This window comes from Delphinus delphis, chromosome 14 (genome assembly GCF_949987515.2).
Source record: "Delphinus delphis chromosome 14, mDelDel1.2, whole genome shotgun sequence".
Classification (NCBI taxonomy): domain Eukaryota; kingdom Metazoa; phylum Chordata; class Mammalia; order Artiodactyla; family Delphinidae; genus Delphinus; species Delphinus delphis.
This window is the reverse complement of record NC_082696.1, coordinates 25,576,098-25,595,429: the sequence shown is the minus strand read 5'-3', so window position 1 is coordinate 25,595,429 and position 19,332 is coordinate 25,576,098. Positions and strand designations below refer to the sequence as shown.

Below are 19,332 nucleotides of genomic sequence, written 5' to 3'. Positions count from 1 at the left end.
TTGACCCACCTCCTAGAGAAATGGAAATAAAAACAAAAATAAACAAATGGGACCTAATGAAACTTAAATGCTTTTGCACAGCAAAGGAAACCATAAACAAGACGAAAAGACAACCCTCAGAATGGGAGAAAATATTTGCAAATGAAGCAACTGACAAAGGATTAATCACCAAAATTTACAAGCAGCTCACGCTGCTCAATATTAAAAAAACAAACAACCCAATCCAAAAATAGGCAGAAGACCTAAATAGACATCTCTCCAAAGAAGATATACAGATTGCCAACAAACACATGAAAGGATGCTCAACATCACTAATCATTAGAGAAATGCAAATTAAAACTACAGTGAGGTATTACCTCACACCAGTCAGAATGGCCATCATCAAAGAATCTGTAAACAATAAATGCTGGGGAGGGTGTGGAGAAAAGGGAACCCTCCTGCACTATTGGTGGGAATGTAAACTGATACAGCCACTATGGAGAACAGTATGTAGGTTCCTTAAAAAACTAAAAATAGAACTACCATACGACCCAGCAATCCCACTACTGGGCATAGACCCTGAGAAAACCATAATTCAAAAAGAGTCATGTACCACAATGTTCACTGCAGCTCTATTTACAATAGCCAGGACATGGAAGCAACCTAAGTGTCCACTGACAGATGAATGGATAAAGAAGATGTGGCACATATATACAATGGAATATTACTCAGCCATAAAAAAAAGGAAATTGAGTTATTTGTAGTGAGGTGGATGGACCTAGAGTGTGTCACACAGAGTGAAGTAAGTCAGAAAGAGAAAAACAAATACCGTATGCTAACACATATATATAGAATCTAAGGGGGGAAAAATGGTTCTGAAGAACCTAGGGGTAGGACAGGAATAAGGACGCAGATGTAGAGAATGGACTTGAGGACACGGGGAGGGGGAAGGGTAAGCTGGGACAAAGTGAGAGAGTGGCATGGACATATATACACTATCAAACGTAAAATCGATAGCTAGTGGGAAGCAGCCACATAGCACAGGGAGAGCAGCTTGGTGCTTTGTGACCACCTAGAAGGGTGGGATAGGGAGGGTGGGAGGGAGACGCAAGAGGGAGGGGATATGGAGATATATGTATATGTATAGCTGATTCACTTTGTTATACAGCAGAAACCAACATAACATTGTAAAGCAATTATACTCCAATAAAGATGTTAAAAAAGAAATCCCCTTCCTCAGATTGGGGGGGGGGGCTGAGAAGCAAAACCAAAAAAACTGCAAACTAGATACAAGATTAGAACACCTGGTTTATTGGGAAAAATTTGTAATGAAAACTGCAACTGCTTATTTTTACAACTTATAAGATAATAATTTGATACATAAAATGAATTGGTTTTCATTACATAAGTACAAATATTAAAAAAAAAATCCATGTGATATATCATATTTGCCATTCAGAGAAATCCCACATCCCTGAATTCTCCTGTTGCATGTTTTACCTCAGATATTTTTAATCTGTTTACCAAGGGAAACCAGGTTTTTAACCGTATTTGAGTTTTTGATTACAGCTGCAATCTATCAGAAGCTGTGTCTACACGATTAGAGCCTGGTCAAGCCTAAGGCGAAAAATTCAAGCCATTTCTTCTCTTTCGGCTGTTTTCACGTTACTTTGTGATGGGAATGGCCCTCCTAATGGTTTACTAAACAACCTAATCCCACCTAGAGGTTACGAAGAATTAGACCAATCAACCTTTTAATCCAGTCTACCCTAGTCTAGAACATATAGACACCAAACAGCGCAGAATTATTAGTAGCACTTTACCACACCCCAACCCTACAAACCACTTTAAAAGAGAAAATTTCATCTTAAGATTTCACTACTTAAGGAGGTCTTACTACTGCAACAGGCTTTGGCTATGAAAGAATACTTTCCTAGATGCCATATCAAGTTAACGGGAAGCTTAGCCCCAAATCAGTTATTCATGATGTTAATTAGAAATCCTCACAAATGATATGCATTTAGGAAATGATTTGGCTTCTTTAAATAGCTGAAGGTTTGAAAAAATATTTATTTTTTGCATTTCTTTTAGAATATTTGGTCACTGGCAATTTTTACCAATATCTTCCTCTTCTCCTTAGTCCTTAATAGACCCCGTTCATTCCATCTGGGAAAAACAGAAACCTGATCAGATTACTCAAATCTCTGAAGGCTTCTCATTTTTACCTTATAAATTACGTAAGTTTCCTTCTCATATTCTTTTACAAATGCAATATAAATGGTATGGCTAGATATAAGGAAACACTGGCATATTAGTAATTAGGTAATTAGTTAAAAGAAGTAAGTCTTGTTTAACTCTACAAATCACAGATAAAAGATGAATATGAAACTCTAAAACTATTTAAGAAATATCCTCTCCCAAAGTATTGTAGCATTTTGACTATAGTTTAATGATATGAACACTGCCCCAAACATAGGTTCAGAGTATTCCGGGGGAAACAGTTTCTTTCTCTGGAGTCCATCTCAGCAGCAGTGATGTTCTTCTGCTCATTCCTCACCTTAGGGAGATGTGTAGAAGTACCTCGGCTTGGCATTGCCCAGCAGGTCATCTACATAGTTGGGGAGGCAACAGAAGAAGAAGGCACAGCCAATCAGGATAATCGTGGCCGCCCACCCAAAGCCGTAGGCCCAGTTATAGATGTAGATGCCACCAGCGCTGTCAGCCAAGTTAAAGGTCTCGTTGTACTTCACAGGGTAAATTACCAGGGCGATGATCTGGAACACAGCTAAAAGGAAGGAAAAAAAAAATACAAAGTATGAATGTATGAATGAATGAATGCATGGTAACAACAGATTATTTCCTCTTCCACAACATTTTTGCCTTAAAATAAGTATTAAATCCACCTAAATAATGCTGATAAAAGGGGCTGGGGGAGTCTAGTTAATCATAAGCCAAAAAAGATGACTGAATATTGTGTGTCAGAGATACCTGGCTGAGTAGAATACTGAGTATATGAAATACAGACAGAAAATTAGAGATTCATGTACCTATGTAAGCATTATACATACTAAAGTAAAACGTGCTGAATTGTGGTGTGCAACAGGAAGCAAGAGGGTAGAGGAGAGCCTACTTTTTCATCTTTGCTTTTCCTGTGCCAAACATAAGTTAATATTATCACTGTTAGCAAAATAAAACATATGTACATATACATATGTCTGTGTGTATGCACACCCAGACACAGATAGAGGAATATTCATTCAATAAATAAATGACTAAATAAAACAATGAATCAATGATGCGAATGATCAATGGGAGAATCAGGAGAAAAGCCTGCAGAGGAAGGGGGAATCTGAAGAATAAATAGAAATGAAGAGATGGAGGAGAGGAAGAAGAGCATTCCAGCCTCTGGGGAAATAGAAGCAAAAGAGGGGAATAACCACAGTGCTTTAAAAAGTGAAAGGGGGGGCTTAGCTGGTGGCGCAGTGGTTGACAGTCCGCCTGCTGATGCAGGGGACACGGGTTCGTGCCCCGGTCCGAGAAGATCCCACATGCCGCGGAGCGGCTGGCCCGTGAGCCATGGCCGCTGAGCCTGCGCGTCCAGAGCCTGTGCTCCGCAACAGGAGAGGCCACAACAGTGAGAGGCCTGCGTACCGCAAAAAAAAAAAAAAAAAAAAAAAAAAAAAAACAAGTGAAAGGGAAGATACGGGAAGGAAAACATATGTCAAAAAAATTTCTAAACTCTTTGATATGAGTCACATTGTTACAATTATTATTAATCATGTATTAACAATTTACATTGCTTAAAAATAAAAGGAATTTATTAAATCTACTTTGTAGTCTTTTTCAATGAACATGCATAATTCTATAAAGCTCTAATGAGTATGCACATGCTATGCTATGCTATGCAATTTTTACCTAGTATTTAGTATATGCATGTTATACCCATGACTTTGGGTATAAGCAGATTTTAGCTCTGTGACACTCAGACGCTACTCTTCACAAAGAGGGATCAGCTGGCTGAGCTCCCAGGAGTACGTCAGGGAGTGAACAGTCCTCGCCACCACCTTTCTTTCACCTTAATTTTTTTCTACTAGCTCCACAGATATACCCTTAACTAGTTTTCTTTTTTTTTTTTTAAATTACTAGAAAGGCTGTAGATGTTTCCACATCTTGATTTGTTGCTTCTATTTCCCAACTTAAAATGTTCTTCTTTGGCAACTTATGAAAGGCAATCTTAGTGCAGATCTTAAATATTTCTCTGGTTCCTGTCTACTTTATTTATTTATTTTTAAATATTTATTTATTTATTTATTTTGGCTGCACCAGGTCTTAGTTGCGGCATGCAGGATCTTTTTTTGTTTTTTTTCAGTTGTGGCATGCAGACTCTTAGTTGTGGCATATGGTCTTCTTAGTTGCAACATGCGAACTCTTAGTTGCGGCACGCATGTGTGATCTACTTCCCCCACCAAGGATCAAGCTCGGGCCCCCTGCACTGGGAGTTCAGAGTCTTACCCACTGGACCACGAGGGAAGTCCCACTTTCTGTCTAGTTTAAATAACAAACTCTCACTAGTTAAGTTTGTCATTTTCTGCAAATCATTGTGTATGACACAAAAGGAACACTTCTCTGCATTTTTCTCTAATATGCCTAGTGATAAATGTTAAACATTGTTATTTACCCATTTTGGTTCATCACATAAAGTTCTTGTAATGGTTTGGATCAATTTTTACAAAATCTAAATTGTATTGGTGTTCAGTTATTCTGATTTTAACCCAATAATATACATCACATTAAAAAGAATTGTTATGAAATATATCTTAAAAATCAAGTAGGGCTTATTCAACATTATTACCACTAAAAATGTATTGAGATCTCTAGGCTTTTTATTTTTCTATTAAACATTTCCCATTCCACTTGTCCAACTTTGAAGAAGAGGAGAATTAAATTGTAAGATGAGAACACGGGGTTAAGCAGGACAGTTCAGCTGTTTATCTATCGAAACTCACCAGAACGAGTTTTTTTTACAATAACTCCTGCAAGCCTGTTAGCTAGAGATGGCGATTACTAGATCTTAATGTTTTAATGTTAAGGTGGACAGAAGAGTTTTACTACGATTTCTTTTAATTTTGGTAAAATATACTCAACATAATATTTATCATTTTAGCCATTTGCTAAGTGTTCGATTCAGTGGCATTCAATACATTCACAATGTTGTGTAATCATCACCACTATCCACACCTAAAACATTTTCAACATCCACAACATGTACCCGTTACCCCCTCCCCTCGGCTGCTGGTAACCTCCAATCGACTTTCTGTCTCTGTGAATTTGCCTATTCCAGGTACTTCATACAAGTGAAATCATAAAATATTCGTCCTTCTGTATCTACCTTATTTCTTTCAGCATAACGTTTTCAAGGTCCGTCCATGTTGTAGCTCACATCAAAATTTCATTCCTTTTTATGGTTGAATGATATTCCATTGTAGGTATAGACTACCTTTTGTTTATATATTTATCTGCTGCTGAACACTTGGGTTGTTTCCACCTTTTGGCTATTGTGAATAATGCTGCTATGAACATGGACGTACAAGTACCTATTCAAATCCCTGCTTTTGGTTCTTTTGGATATATACCTAGAAGTGGAATTGATGGGTCATAAAGGATTCTTCAATGAACGTTAATGTCATAGTGTTATTTCTAATGGTGATTTATATAGGCATCTACCTAGTCTTCTAAGACATGTGATAGGAAGCTACATCAAATTGTTTCTTTGATAAGGTCTTGTAAATTTGAACTACAAAACACCAAATAAAAGTGGAGGGGGGATTCAACAAGATTCTTCATATGTTTTGTGATTCCTAGCCATTTCTGTTTCTAAAATATTATTCCAAAAGCAAAGTTTGAAACATGAGGAACACTCGAGTAAACTTTATTTTGAATCAAGAGACATGTTTAAATGTACAGGGGACGGTTAGACCTGCACTGGCTGGTTCTCGGAGGCTACCTCCTTCCTCCCAGCCAGGGCGTTTTTGCTCCTCACTTATCCTGCCCTAGATCCTGCCATCACCTTCTTTGTACTCAGGGAACCCTGCGCACAGCAGTCCCACTCAGGCTCAGGCTTGATCCTATGGACCCCTCTAGTTACAAGGCTTCTGACTTGTTTCCAAAACCATATGCTCACTTTGTATTTATACCCCAGGTCTGTGGCTGGACTTCGGCATTTGTTCCATGAGCCTAAGTTAGTAGCTTGAGAAATGGACTATGGCCGCCTCACTTTGCCCTTATCAGCATCTTCTTCTTTCCCCTCCTCAGGAAATCCAGATTTGCATCTAAATCCAGCTCTGTGGCTGGGGTCCTGCTCCTTTGGCAGACTTCCCTACTGCCAGGTGCCCACCTAAAATTTCAAATAATTCTTGCCTCTAGATTCTTGCTAGTTCTGATATTCCCTTAATAAATGTTCTCTCCAAGCCCCACTCAGCTGCATAACTAAGTTTCCCATCCCCCGACCCTGGCTCTAAACTGCAAAGAGGCAATTCCAGATCTGGCCCCTCCCAGATCCCCCATCCTACTGCAGAAAACCTTCTGTGACCCACCACATCCTAGGACTGCAGAACGCCTTCAACAAGTGCAATGGTTCAGGGACATTCCAGTCCCCTCAGGCATGGGGCTCATGGGAGGCCAGCCTGGGACCACTATGGAGACACTGCACTTCCAGCCCTGGTCCCTCGGGGCAGGGGTGTCAAGGGCATGGGGTCATCTACGAGAGATACCAGCAGGTAGAGTGACAACCTTCCTCACTTGGATGGGGGACATGGAACGCTGTCTCAGGCAGAGGATAAAAGGGATCCAGCTCTTAAAATACATCTCTCCTCTGTTACTTCTGCCTTTGGTGACACATTTTCCGAGAACAGATCAGGAACTGTATTGTCAGAGATCTTCTTTGTGGCGTGGACATTATTATATTGATGTCCCCTGCAGAGAGGAAGAAAGGATTGCTGGCGCACAGTCTTACCAGCCAGGGCCAGGAGGCTTCCAATCATTCTCAGGAAGACAAGCATTTGGGATCCGCAGAGGGCAAAGAAAGAGAGGATGAAAGAGATCACCAGGATGATGAAGCCACAGAGGAGCATGGCGGCAGCTGCCTTTCCCCACGCTATAAGAAAGAAACAGCAATTAGTAAGACAGACAAGCCAAATTTAAAAGTTACTTATCAAAGCATCAATGGGTTTTTTTTTTTCTTTCTACTAATTGTATTTGGGTGGAAGAACAGATTTTCTTTAGACAATACTTAAGCATCTCCATATTTTAAGGGAAGAATAGGCAATTCATAGGTAGGACATTAACATACTGATATGCAGTAATGCCTTATCCCCTCAGTTTTGGGGCAAATGTTTATACCTCCGAAATGAAAAGTAAACTACATCAAACTGTATCTCATTTAATAAACTGGCATATAAACAGGTATATTTAACAGAGTCGCTCAAGTTCTACTATAACATGACCACAATAAACAACATTTTTACTATGGAACAATCCAAATTACAATCTCTTGAGGAACTGTTTCAAATACCTTTAAAAGGATCTTTTTTCCATATTAAGGTTTGGTCCCATGCAAAAATAATTAGTGAAAACTCATAGTACGTATGACCAGACAGAGATATAAAATAAAACAATTTAATTGTAAAGTAGCTAGCTGTGCTTTTTATAACAAGTTTAGGTGCAAACAACATTTCTAAATTTTAACTTGTGAAGTATTCAGAATTTATTGCACAATAATTCTCAATTATTGACATGGGCCCTAAAAACAATAAGGATGAGGTGGAAATTGAGTTCTAGATTTGAAGATCTACATGGGCAGCTCTAGCCCTGGGTCATTCTGCTCTGCCCCTGTGGGAAGGGAAGAGTCATGACTCCCAAGCTAAGGATTCCAGCCAATCATTCTTATTGTTCAAACTGCACTGATTTGTAAAATCTCTTCCCACACAACCTTCTCTCTAGAGGTAGTAACTGACATGTAGGAAGTAATCGCTCTGTGCCAGGCACTGGGCTGAGAACCCGCCGTGCCTTAGCAACCTGAATCCTCACAATAACTTTTTAAGGTTCACACTCTGTTATCATTTCTATTTTAGAAGTGAGATTATACTAAGCCTTGGAGAGTCCAGATAACCTGCCCAGAGCCACACAGCTGGCAGCCAAGTTTGATTTCCAGACTGTCTGAATCCAGAACAGGACTCTTTTTTCTTTTTTTTTTAAGATATAAGTTACATACTAGAAAATTCATCCATTTAAAGCGTACAATTCTGTAGTTTTCACTCCATTCACAGGGTTGTGCAACCATCACCGCTTTCAATTCCAAAATTTTCATCACCCCAAAGAGAAACCCCACGTCCGTTAGCAGAGCCCTTCTCCTCCCCGCTTCCTTCACCTTCTGATCTACTTTCTGTCTCTATAAATTTGCTTATTCTGGACATTTCATATAAACGGAATTATATACTATGTGGCCTTTGTGACTGTCTTACGCTTTCACTTAGCATAATGTCTTCAAGGTTCACCCGTGTTGGAACAGCATGGATTAGGACTGCTTTTCTGTTTGTTTTTTGCTTTTTGTTTGTTTTTTTTTGCGGTACGCGGGCCTCTCACTGTTGTGGCCTCTCCCGTTGCAGAGCACAGGCTCCGGACGCGCAGGCTCAGCGGCCATGGCTCACGGGCCCAGCCGTTCTGCGGCATGTGGGATCTTCCCGGATTGGGGCACGAACCCGTGTCCCCTGCATCGGCAGGCGGACTCTCAACCACCGCGCCACCAGGGAAGCCCAGCACTCCTTTTTATGACCAATAATTATTCTACTGTATGGACAGCCCACATTATGTTTACCCACTCATTCACTAATGGATGAACATGCACCCTTAACCTATTTTTCTTTATGGCATTTGAAAAGGAGAGCTGCGTGTACCTCGGCACTGGTTTTACTCCAGCTTTAACCGAGCTTGGCTGGCAAACAAATCCTGACTTAATTTGGGGTCATTGGACTGGTCAGTGTTAGACAAAGTTAAGGACTAGCAGAAAGAACAAGGGCTTGGGAGCCAGCTTGCCCTCGTGTATACCCTGCCTCTATTACCTATTAGCCACTGTCAGTCTGCTCCTCTGTTAACCAAGGCTAAAATGCCTTCTTTCAAGATTACGGTGAGGATGAGAGCTCTTGTGTGAAAAGTCATGGAGCTATTAATTCTCCAGCCCTCTCTGTTCAAAAATGTCCTCATGTATTCCGATGACTTTCTCCAGTACCTCAAGTTTTCACTTTATTCAACGTTCTCAAGGTTCTACACTGTCATATGAAGACTCTTCCTCAGTTCTCCACTGCATGTTTACATCTTCAACTGTTAGAGACAAACTTGGGCTGAGCTCCTCTGTTCCCTTCTCTAGCCTCCACACTCCCTCCAAATCTTCATCTAGATTCAGGGATGACTGGGGTATAATAGGTAATTAAGGAAACGACACATGCTCAATGTTTTTTACATGCTCAAATACCATGTTTTCACACAAATTACCCCTTAGTGGCACTGGTCAGGATGGCGTCATGACAGTACCTGAGTGGGCCTAGTTATATGTTTATAACTTTTATTACTTTCCTCCACGTCTTGCTCTCTTCCCGTGAGATCAGTAAGACCAAGGTAAAATAGAAATGTTTTATTTTAAAATAGACATGGATAAAGCCAAAATGTGAGATTAAGTCTCTTTTCTCACTTTTGCCTTGTCCTTCGAGTAAGGTAACTTTCCAGAGAAAACGGACCATGCTTTGGAAAGAACATTAATTAATCAGACCATCTCGAAGTCTAGCCCATAAAACACTGACTCAAAATCATCAGTGGTGCTTATAAAAAGTATGGATTCCGGGCTTCCCTGGTGGCGCAGTGGTTGAGAGTCCGCCTGCCGATGCAGGGGACACGGGTTTGTGCCCCGGTCCGGGAAGATCCCACGAGCCGCGGAGCGGCTGGGCCCGTGAGCCATGGCCGCTGAGCCTGCGCGTCCAGAGCCTGTGGTCCGCAAAGGGAGAGGCCACAACAGTGAGAGGCCCGCGTACCGCAAAAAAAAAAAAAAAAAAAAAAGTATGGATTCCTACGCATCCCTCCAGACATACTGAATCAGAGTTGGAAAGGAATCTGCATTTTACTGGTATTTCTTACATTTATACTAAAGTTTGAGACCAACTAAGAGAGATGATTAATCTTCTTATAAAAATAGCTGGAGCATGTTAACTTTCAATATGTAACCCACTGTCAATTACAGTCTCATGTCTGTAGATTTTTGCATGGCTACTGCCAATCATTAAATTCAATTAAATAAAATCATTAAATTCCAATAAGCAGACACTGAGTTTTCCTTTTAAGGTGAGTTCACATGTTTGAAACTGTTCAATGAAAAGGCAACACAGCTATATAAGCCATACAGAGGAATGCAAACAGGAAGATCAGTTGTATAGCAGAATGTGAGTTTTCAATAAAAACAGGAGAAGCATCCTAACAGCGAACATATTTAGTAATCAAACTTTGACAATCACAGATTAAGGTTTTTAAAGTATAGCTAAATAAATTATGTATGATGTTGCTATAAAGAGTAACATCAATCATTTTGCCTGTTTATTTGAGGAAGATTAATAGAAAGTTAGATTATTGCTATTACTGCTTCCGCTGACATTACCGCTGAGGTGTAATTTACATTTAGTTACAGGTACTTGAAAGGAATTAAATAAAAGAAATAGTAAGCCAATTCACCTAACCTAAAACCAACAGGTGAATGTAAATATGAACAGATCATTTTAAGAAATTTTCCTATGTTATGTTAAATCAACTCAATTAGCATCTTCCCTATTTAAAATGCTGAGTCTAAAGAAAATCAAAATGGAAAGTTAAGCAACAGTCTGTCTGGAGAAAGGCTGCCTTGGAAGTAGAACGTGTAAAACCTGCTCCTTGAGAGTGGAAACACCCACATTGATTCACTTAACTATCATTTAAGATGTGGCACATATATACAATGGAATATTACTCAGCCATAAAAAGAAACGAAATTGAGCTATTTGTAATGAGGTGGACAGACCTAGAGTCTGTCATACAGAGTGAAGAAAGTCAGAAAGAGAAAGACAAATACCATATGCTAACACATATATATGGAATTTAAGAAAAAAATAATGTCATGAAGAACCTAGGGGTAAGACAGGAATAAAGATACAGACCTACTAGAGAATGGACTTGAGGATATGGGGAGGGGGAGGGGTAAACTGTGACAAAGAGAGAGAGGGGCATGGACATATATACACTACCAAACGTAAGGTAGATAGCTAGTGGGAAGCGGCCGCATAGCACAGGGAGATCAACTTGGTGCTTTGTGACCGCCTGGTGCTTTGTGACTGCCTGGATAGGGAGGGTGGGAGGGAGGGAGACGCAAGAGGGAAGAGATATGGGAACATATGTATAACTGATTCACTTTGTTATAAAGCAGAAACTAACACACCATTGTAAAGCAATTATACTCCAATAAAGATGTAAAAGAAAATTACAATGAGGTATCAACTAAAAAAAAAAAAAAAAAAAGATACAAATCTTGACATGGTTTTGAAGGTCCTGACTGATGGATAACAAGGAAGGCAATCTGCTGCCTCATGTCAATGACTATTTTGTTGTAAGATGATGAGATGGATCCTACCAGGTCTGAGCAGGGTCCTTCCAGCCCAATATTCTGCCTGAGAAGGGAACCAACAGCCATGTAGACTAACAACATGGCAATTCTCCGTGACATACATTTTGAAAACTTAAGATAAATCTGTAGGCTAAGTGCCTTTGGTCTCCCTTAATCACCCAGAATCAGTCTAATATCTATAAATTTACCCAACCCTTTGGGAACTATATATTTTTATATCATACCTTGGTCTAAATTGTACCCTATTTACCAGCCTCAATGGAAAAACATCAATTTGTAAAACTTATCTTGAAGCTACTTCTTTCATGATTCAGCATCAACAGATGGTCCTCAGGTCTTTGAAGACAGTCCATCTTCATCTATTCTGAAGACAAGTCTGTCCTTCATTAATATTTTATACACTAAATTTCTGCCTTTCCTAATCCGCATTTTAGTGGTATTTCTTACATCCATACTAAAATCTGAGAACAACTAAGATAGATGATTAATCTCCTTATAAAAACAGATTGCAGCACTGCCAAAAAGGAGCGTGTAACTTTCAGTATGTGACCTACGGTCAATTATAGTCTCATTTCTATAGATTTTTTTCATGGTTACTGCCAATCATTAAATTCAATTAAATACTATCATTAAATTCAAATAAGCAGAATGTGTGTGTGTGTGTGTGTGTGTGTGTGTGTGTGTGTGTGTGTGTGTGTAGGGGATTGGGGAAGGATTGTCATTGTCAATTATCTTTCTCTGAATTGAGACCACAAAAGCATGCTGCACTCCAGGTAAACAGAGTTTCTGCGCAGGAATGTTGTTTTTTGTTTTGTTTCCTTAAGGGAAGATAAATTTGGTGTTTCATATATATATATAATTTATTCTGTCCTAAGTTTATTTTCTAAGTACCACTTGAAGAACTTTATGTTATCAAAGAAACCAGCAACATTATAAATCCACTTTTAGATAAGATTCACTAAAGATCCAGTTAGGTAATGAAGGGCCTACCAGATTTTGCTATTGCTTGCAAAGGTTCAACATTAAGTCAGCAACATGGAAACCATTCACTGGTTACTAATGAAATTCTGAGTTTCTTCTAAAAAATGTTTTTAAGTTTTTTGTGTGAGGGATAATGCTATACGTTTTTCCAGAGATTATATACGAAAACATGATGTTACAAGGCAAATACAGCTGGGAAAAGACCAGTAAGATCGACTGAGAAGAAAAGAGCAATAAAAGTAAAAATAAATAAATACCTTGAATATCAAGCTAGAAAACGTCAATCAAAGTTAAGTTTATGAAAAGAAAAAAATAAATAAACTTTTATTTTAAGACAAGGCGAGCACTACTGCTATATCGTGGGTGACATTTTGGAGACTGTCATTACTTTTTCAACCCAAATTAGTATTTCTTTTAATGGATTTGCTGCATTCTTCAGTAGCTTTACATGTGGGCACCAAACATTGACCAAAACAGTCTGTGGCCTAGCCCCTTACTCAGTGCCCTGCAGATTCCAAATTGTCACCCAACTAGAGTAGAGGATGGTTCCTTTCCAGAACAAAGGATTCATCTATGAACAATACAGAAAGCCCTACCCATTAATACAAGATTTTGTCAGATTCCTTCCTATTGTTTCTATAAAGTTCTTTATTGTCATACACAAGCAGAACTGAAAACTGGACAAGACCATAATTGAAAAAATAAAAAAGATCCTATCTTGTGACCACCTAGAGGGGTGGGATAGGGAGAATGGGAGGGAGATGCAAGAGGGAGGAGATATGGGGCTATATGTATATGTATAGCTGATTCACTTTGTTATAAAGCAGAAACTAACACACCATTGTAAAGCAATTATACTCCAATAAAATATATATATATTATATATATATATATCTCCTCCAGGTTCAAAAAAAAAAGATGCTATCTACAAATAAATATAAACATGGGTAGATGATATATTCAAAAAGACTGTTGCATAGTCAATGAGGAGATCTGCAGTAATACAGGCCAGTGCTTCTGAAACTTAAAAGTGCTTACGAATCACCTGGGGACCTTGTTAAAATACAGATTCCGATTCAGTAGGTGGGGCCTGAGATGCTGAGTATCCAGTAACCTCCCAGATAATACTGATGCTGCTGGTCCCTAACACACGAGTAGCAAAAATCTGGAGGATGACTCAGGAAAGCCTCCAAAAAAATCGACACAGGAAGAACGATTCTGCAGGAGGTTTGGAAGGCAGGAAAGGAATGGCTTAAAGGAAGAATGATGCCGGGGTCTCTGGGGAGAAATTCCACAGTAGGTGTGAGATTCTTTACATGCTCTACATTTTCCCCTGAAACTGAGCCAGATGATAACCCTTTCCCATTGGTTTTTATGGAACTTTACCCCTTTATGGCCTTCTTTTAAAGTCTGAGTGGGGAAACCATCCTACACGGGAAGATGGGAAAATACAGGAAATTCTGTGTGAACTCAGACAAAATAACTAGCAGCAAATTTGGAATCTACCCTCAAATGTTTGAAAATCTGTCCGTTGGAAGAAGGCTGGAAAGAAGAATTTACAGAGAAGCACATTTCACCTCTTGTCGGTGTAAGAGAGGTACTTTTAAACAAATAGTATCGTGGAGAAAATTAAGTTGCTGAACAACGGGAAGAAGTTCAGATCAGCCATGGGCGATGCTGATAGGTGGGCTTTGGAGAAAGCTTGAGTAGGCGCACTATTCATCCCTCCTAGATCTAATAGTGTAGGAGTCTCTGGCCATTTACAAGGAGAAAAGACAAATCAGGAATTGAGGCTCTCTGGTAGTGCTAAGCGCAGCAAATGTGGAGTAAACTGGTCAAGATCACTGGTTCCTAGATGTCTAGATTTTATAAATCAACACATATATTTTTTTAATTATGAAAATCAATTGAGAGTGTCCAACTTTTGTTTTACTATGTACGAATGTGAACACATGCCCACAAAGATTAATCTATCTACTAATGCCTAATTTCATAAAATAAGAACATTTGAATACGTGACCCTGCCCCTCTGCAAAAAAGCCACAAGAACATAATCTCAAAATGAAATCCTTTAAGTTGAATTTAGGCTAATGTAAAACTATTAACTTCATACTTACTGATATTTTTCTCATTTCTCGTACATTTAAGAACCACAGGGCTAGATGATCTAAAAATATTTCCTGTATTAACCTGATTCTTTGACTTATCCAAGGCTGATTTCATGTAAAAAACATTCAATGTGGTATCTTTGGTAAAAAGGAGGCTCTGCACTTCTGAGTTCAGATCCAAGGCAAAGGCTCTCCAATGCTGCCACACTGACTCCCCGCCGTCATTCTTGGAGCGTAAATTCATCTCAGCTGTCCCTGTAATTTATGCGTAAACTTATCTTCATTAGTCTCTACCCTGACAAGTCAGAGCTTGCTTAGGACTTGAAATCTACATCTCTGATGCTGAAAATATCCTCCTGATGTACTCTTTCTTAAAACTGTAAAAGAAGGTGCCAGGAGTGCAAAAATACTATCTGTGAACATGGATTCAAATTTAATTTAGCATCTTCTTTTATTTATTTATTTTTGGCTGCGTTGGGTCTTCGTTGCTGTGCGCAGGCTTTCTCTCTAGTTGCAGTACGCAGGCTTCTCATTGCCGTGGCTTCTCTTGCTGTGGAGCACGGGCTCTAGGCACGCAGGCTTCTGTAGTTGTGGCCCACGGGCTTAGTTGCTCCGCAGCATGTGGGATCTTCCCGGACCAGGGCTCGAACCCGTGTCCCCTGCATTGGCAGGCGGATTCTTAACCACTGTGCCACCAGGGAAGTCCTAACTTTGCATTTTCTTTATACATGAAATTTGAATGATCATTTCAATGTTTAAATCTAGAGTTTTCTTTTCCAATTTTGAGGACTAGAAACCATGACTTTTTTAAAAATTCAAACAAGAATTTGTATTTATTTAGTTGTTACTATTATGTAAAAGAAAATATTCAGTGTTTAATTTGATTCATTGATGAGGAAAAATGAGGTGATATGGTAATCTGAAATTCTTTTTAAAAAGTTAATGACAGTGAAGAATATAACATTCTGCTTTTTACATAATTCTATGGAACTATTTACCTTTATTAAAAAAGTCTCTATTATTTTATTATTGCTGATACCTGCCAGCAAAATGAACATATTGTTACAAATGCCAGCAAATAAAAGAGATAGTGAAGCACTTTGTAATAAACAGGTATACTTTCTTAATACTGTAGTTTACAGTGGTACATCCCAAGGTCTATTTTCTAGCACATAGCAAGAATTTTTTAAAAAGTGATTATACACACTTAATTCTCAATATTGAGATATCATTTTAACCAGAGCCATCAACCTTATTCCTTGTTGTGTTTGTACATACGTGGGAGTGTGTGGAAACTGCTTACTGTATTTTAGATAAAATATGACCTCACGTGAACATATTGTTTTTGGCAAGGCCTAACTGCAGCTATCTGAAAATCTCAAAAGTTCAGAGACGCCTAGATAATCAACCTACGGGATAGGAATACACAATTTCTACACCTGTGAGGCAAAACTAGCCAACAGTCCATGGCAGGAGACAGAGTGGAAGTATAATAATCACTCCAACTCATCTTTGACTTCAATAGCCTGGGATGGACCTCTCCTGGTGAAATCATAGCTGTTTTCTTCTTCCCAAGGTCACCTAGTGACAGTGGGTGCCAGATTCATGATTTGATTCTAGGGTTTGAGCAAAAGCCACGTCTAACACATCCTTGGCACTTGACTATCTTTGCAAAGGTCACCAGAATAACCAAATTGGAATGTGAAAGCCACCGACCGCTTATGAAAATCATTCTAGCTGCATCACAGAGGCAGTACTAGATTCCTCAAGGCTCACTTGGAAAACCGAACTTTTCTAAAGACCAATTTCTATATCAAATTGAAACATCAACTGTACACTGACTGGATCTGTCTTTTCTCTACGATTAAAAAAAGTTAATGCTTTAGACGCCTGTCTAATTAAAAAATTAGAAAAATTAGAAAACAGAAACAAAACCTGCTTACTCCCTTCTATATCAAAGCACTCTATCAGCCTGAGGTTAGAAGAGCCACACCCTAGGAAGGTGAGTTCATCCTGCAAATCAAGAAAAATAAAAACTGCATTGTGTATTTTTCACAAGAGGGCTGTGGTCACAGCCAGAGCTGTGCAGGCCAGATCATGTCCCAGCAATAGTGCTGATCTAGGCTCTGCCTGCACCCTTCTCCCCGCGGCACAGTAACCTCCTTAATTCATATGCGCAGGATCGCTGAATATTCTTTGGGTCTGTATTAGTCTTTGCAGTGAGATACGATTATCAAAGTCTGTTTAAAAACACACCTGTTTTAAGCAAGTCTATTAAATCCCCTACAAGATACTGAACTCTGTTGCATTTTAACCAGAAGATAGAGACATATTATTTCAAAGAAATTAATTCCCTTCGAAAACCTAAAAGACTTGGGGTAATACAAACCCTGGCAGGTGTGCTCTTTGCGCTTTAAGAGAGGAAAAACACAGACTTTAAGGAAAGTAGGAATTCCATTTAGTCTTTACATTTTATTACCTGCTAAGGAGAACCATGCCTCCTTTGGGGAGTAAATTTTTGGGGAGAACTTCCAAATAATTCCACAGTAGATACGATAAAGCACCAAGCCCCTGATACAGGGTCCCAGAAATAAACAGAGTTTGGTTTGAAGCCCTGGGCCACTTTGGAGGTGCGGGGCAAGTCAAAGGTCCTAGCAGAGAATGGGGAAAAAAAGCAGGGTAGCCTTCTTTCTCAGTTTTAAACTATTAAACTCAGTTGGTAAGGCTCCATTCAGTAGTAGTTGACTTTAAGCTTCTGATTATTCTCATACTTAAACCCTCCTCTCCGGAACCCCTCACACAATGCTAATCACGATAGACCCCGGCTGTTCTTCCCATCTACGAGAAAGCAGGGGGTGGTACCGGCCCAGAGCAAGCTCCTCTCCAGTCCCGCGTAATAGTAACAGGTAGTCCCTGAGGCTTCCTCCATGCTGGAAAAATAAAATACTCTATCTGCAGTATATTAAATTGTCAACTCTGCTTCATTTCGCTGGTGTAGAAGATGTGTTTGCTTTTTAGATTTCAAATCAGATTAAAATAAAGTTTTCTAAACAGCAATGCCAGGCCTAAGCCCAAAAGACACTCCCTCTAACAAGAATTAGCCTGCAGCATTAAACACTGCAGTATCTACTGAAATCTTCCCTGCTGAAACTTTGATTTAAAGGCCTTTTTTAAAGGAAGAAGAGCTGCTTTCACTTAGTTCAAGTTAAACGAATAATACAGCAACATTAGGGAAGGTACGCACTTTAAATACTTACATTTTAAAATATAAGCCATATTTCATATTTTAAGATATAAAATAGGTGGCGGAATGGGAAGAAATTTCAGTAGGTCTCCAAGAAAATATACTTTGTTCATTACATTTACTCATCAAACCCTTTTCAAATGGCTGAAATCATCTTTTGCTGTACCGACAGACCCTACGAATAAACGTAGCTTGAACTAGGGCCATTTTCTTCCAGTGTCGAGCCTGATTTTGGACACGGAAAGCTGCTACTGCTTTATTTTGCTCGGGTCGGATGTATGAACCTAGGCTCTAAAGAGAGATTTGTTGAATCACCCATTACCCCCGACCCTGTTCAGTCCCTTCTCGACCCTGTTTAGTCCATTCTCATAGGGCGACTTCCGCACTCCCAGGGCGCCGGCGCTCGCCCAGCAGCCGCCCGGAGGACTTCACGGAGGCGGCGGCACTCACCAAATATCATGAGGCTGTCGCATGTGCCGTTGGAGGTACACCGCGACCACAGCGAGGAGTACTCTTCGGTACCGCTCAACTGTAGCCATCCGTGGCCGGCCAACGCGATGATGTCGAAAATGATGGCGCTGAACAGGAGCAGGGGCAGGATCCACCTGCAGCGCTCGCAGGCCAGGCCGCAGGCCAGCATCTCGACGGCGGTGGTGGAGAGGAGAGGAGCGCGTGGGGCTCGGACGCCGGCGGAGAGTGACCCAAGAGAGCCGGCAGCGCGACAAAAGGGAGGAGGCCTCGGGGAGGCGGCTCCTGGAGGACGCGGCTCGGGGCAGGCCTCGGGGGCGAGGCGCCCGCCCCACCTAGATTCCGGTGACTCAGAGCGCACCGCCCTGACCTGCCCCGCTGGCCCAGGCGCGCGCGCGCGGGGGAGGAGGGGCCGGGCTCGGGTTACACTGGGTGTGAGTGAGCTTACTCTGCCCGGAGAGACCTGGAGCCGCGGGGTCCCACTGCCTCGTTTCCCTCTCACTTGGTCCTCTCGCATCCAGTGCTTTTCTTCTCAGTGCTTCAACGTGTACACATTTTAATCTGCGCATCACCAATTAAATATTTAACCCCTGAAGTCGGATCACGGTCTGATTTTCAACAATACGATATTTAAGTTTCGAGCCATTTGAGATGAGTGTTCACGTTGGACAGGGGTCATTGCCGCACTCTAAGCGCGTGTACCGAACCCAGGAGCCGGTCCCTGACCCTCGCCGGCAGGGCTGGGCGATTCCTGCTGGGGTCCACCTTTGTACCTTGTACCATGGCTGCTTCAGACTCCTCACTGCTTACATCCCCACCTTCCCCACTCGGGTGCCAACTCTTTGACAGAAAGACCATGT

At 40.4% G+C, this 19,332-nt stretch overlaps 1 protein-coding gene across 2 annotated transcripts; it reads right to left on the bottom strand.

The window, feature by feature from the left end:
- Positions 1 to 1,269: 1,269 nt before the first annotated feature.
- PERP (p53 apoptosis effector related to PMP22) lies at positions 1,270 to 18,760 on the bottom strand. Of its 2 annotated transcripts, XM_060029899.1 has the most exons (4): positions 18,455 to 18,760; positions 6,992 to 7,132; positions 2,537 to 2,764; positions 1,270 to 2,145 (listed from the first exon to the last, which is right to left on the bottom strand). In XM_060029899.1, exons 1-3 carry the CDS (start codon positions 18,642 to 18,644, stop codon positions 2,538 to 2,540), a joined length of 558 nt encoding a protein of 185 aa, XP_059885882.1. In that variant the 5' UTR covers positions 18,645 to 18,760; the 3' UTR covers positions 1,270 to 2,145; position 2,537. The 2 variants fall into 2 exon arrangements, with proteins under 2 accessions (XP_059885882.1, XP_059885881.1); XM_060029898.1 differs by having other exon boundaries at positions 1,270 to 2,764; positions 18,455 to 18,756.
- Between the last annotated feature and the right edge of the window lie 572 nt (positions 18,761 to 19,332).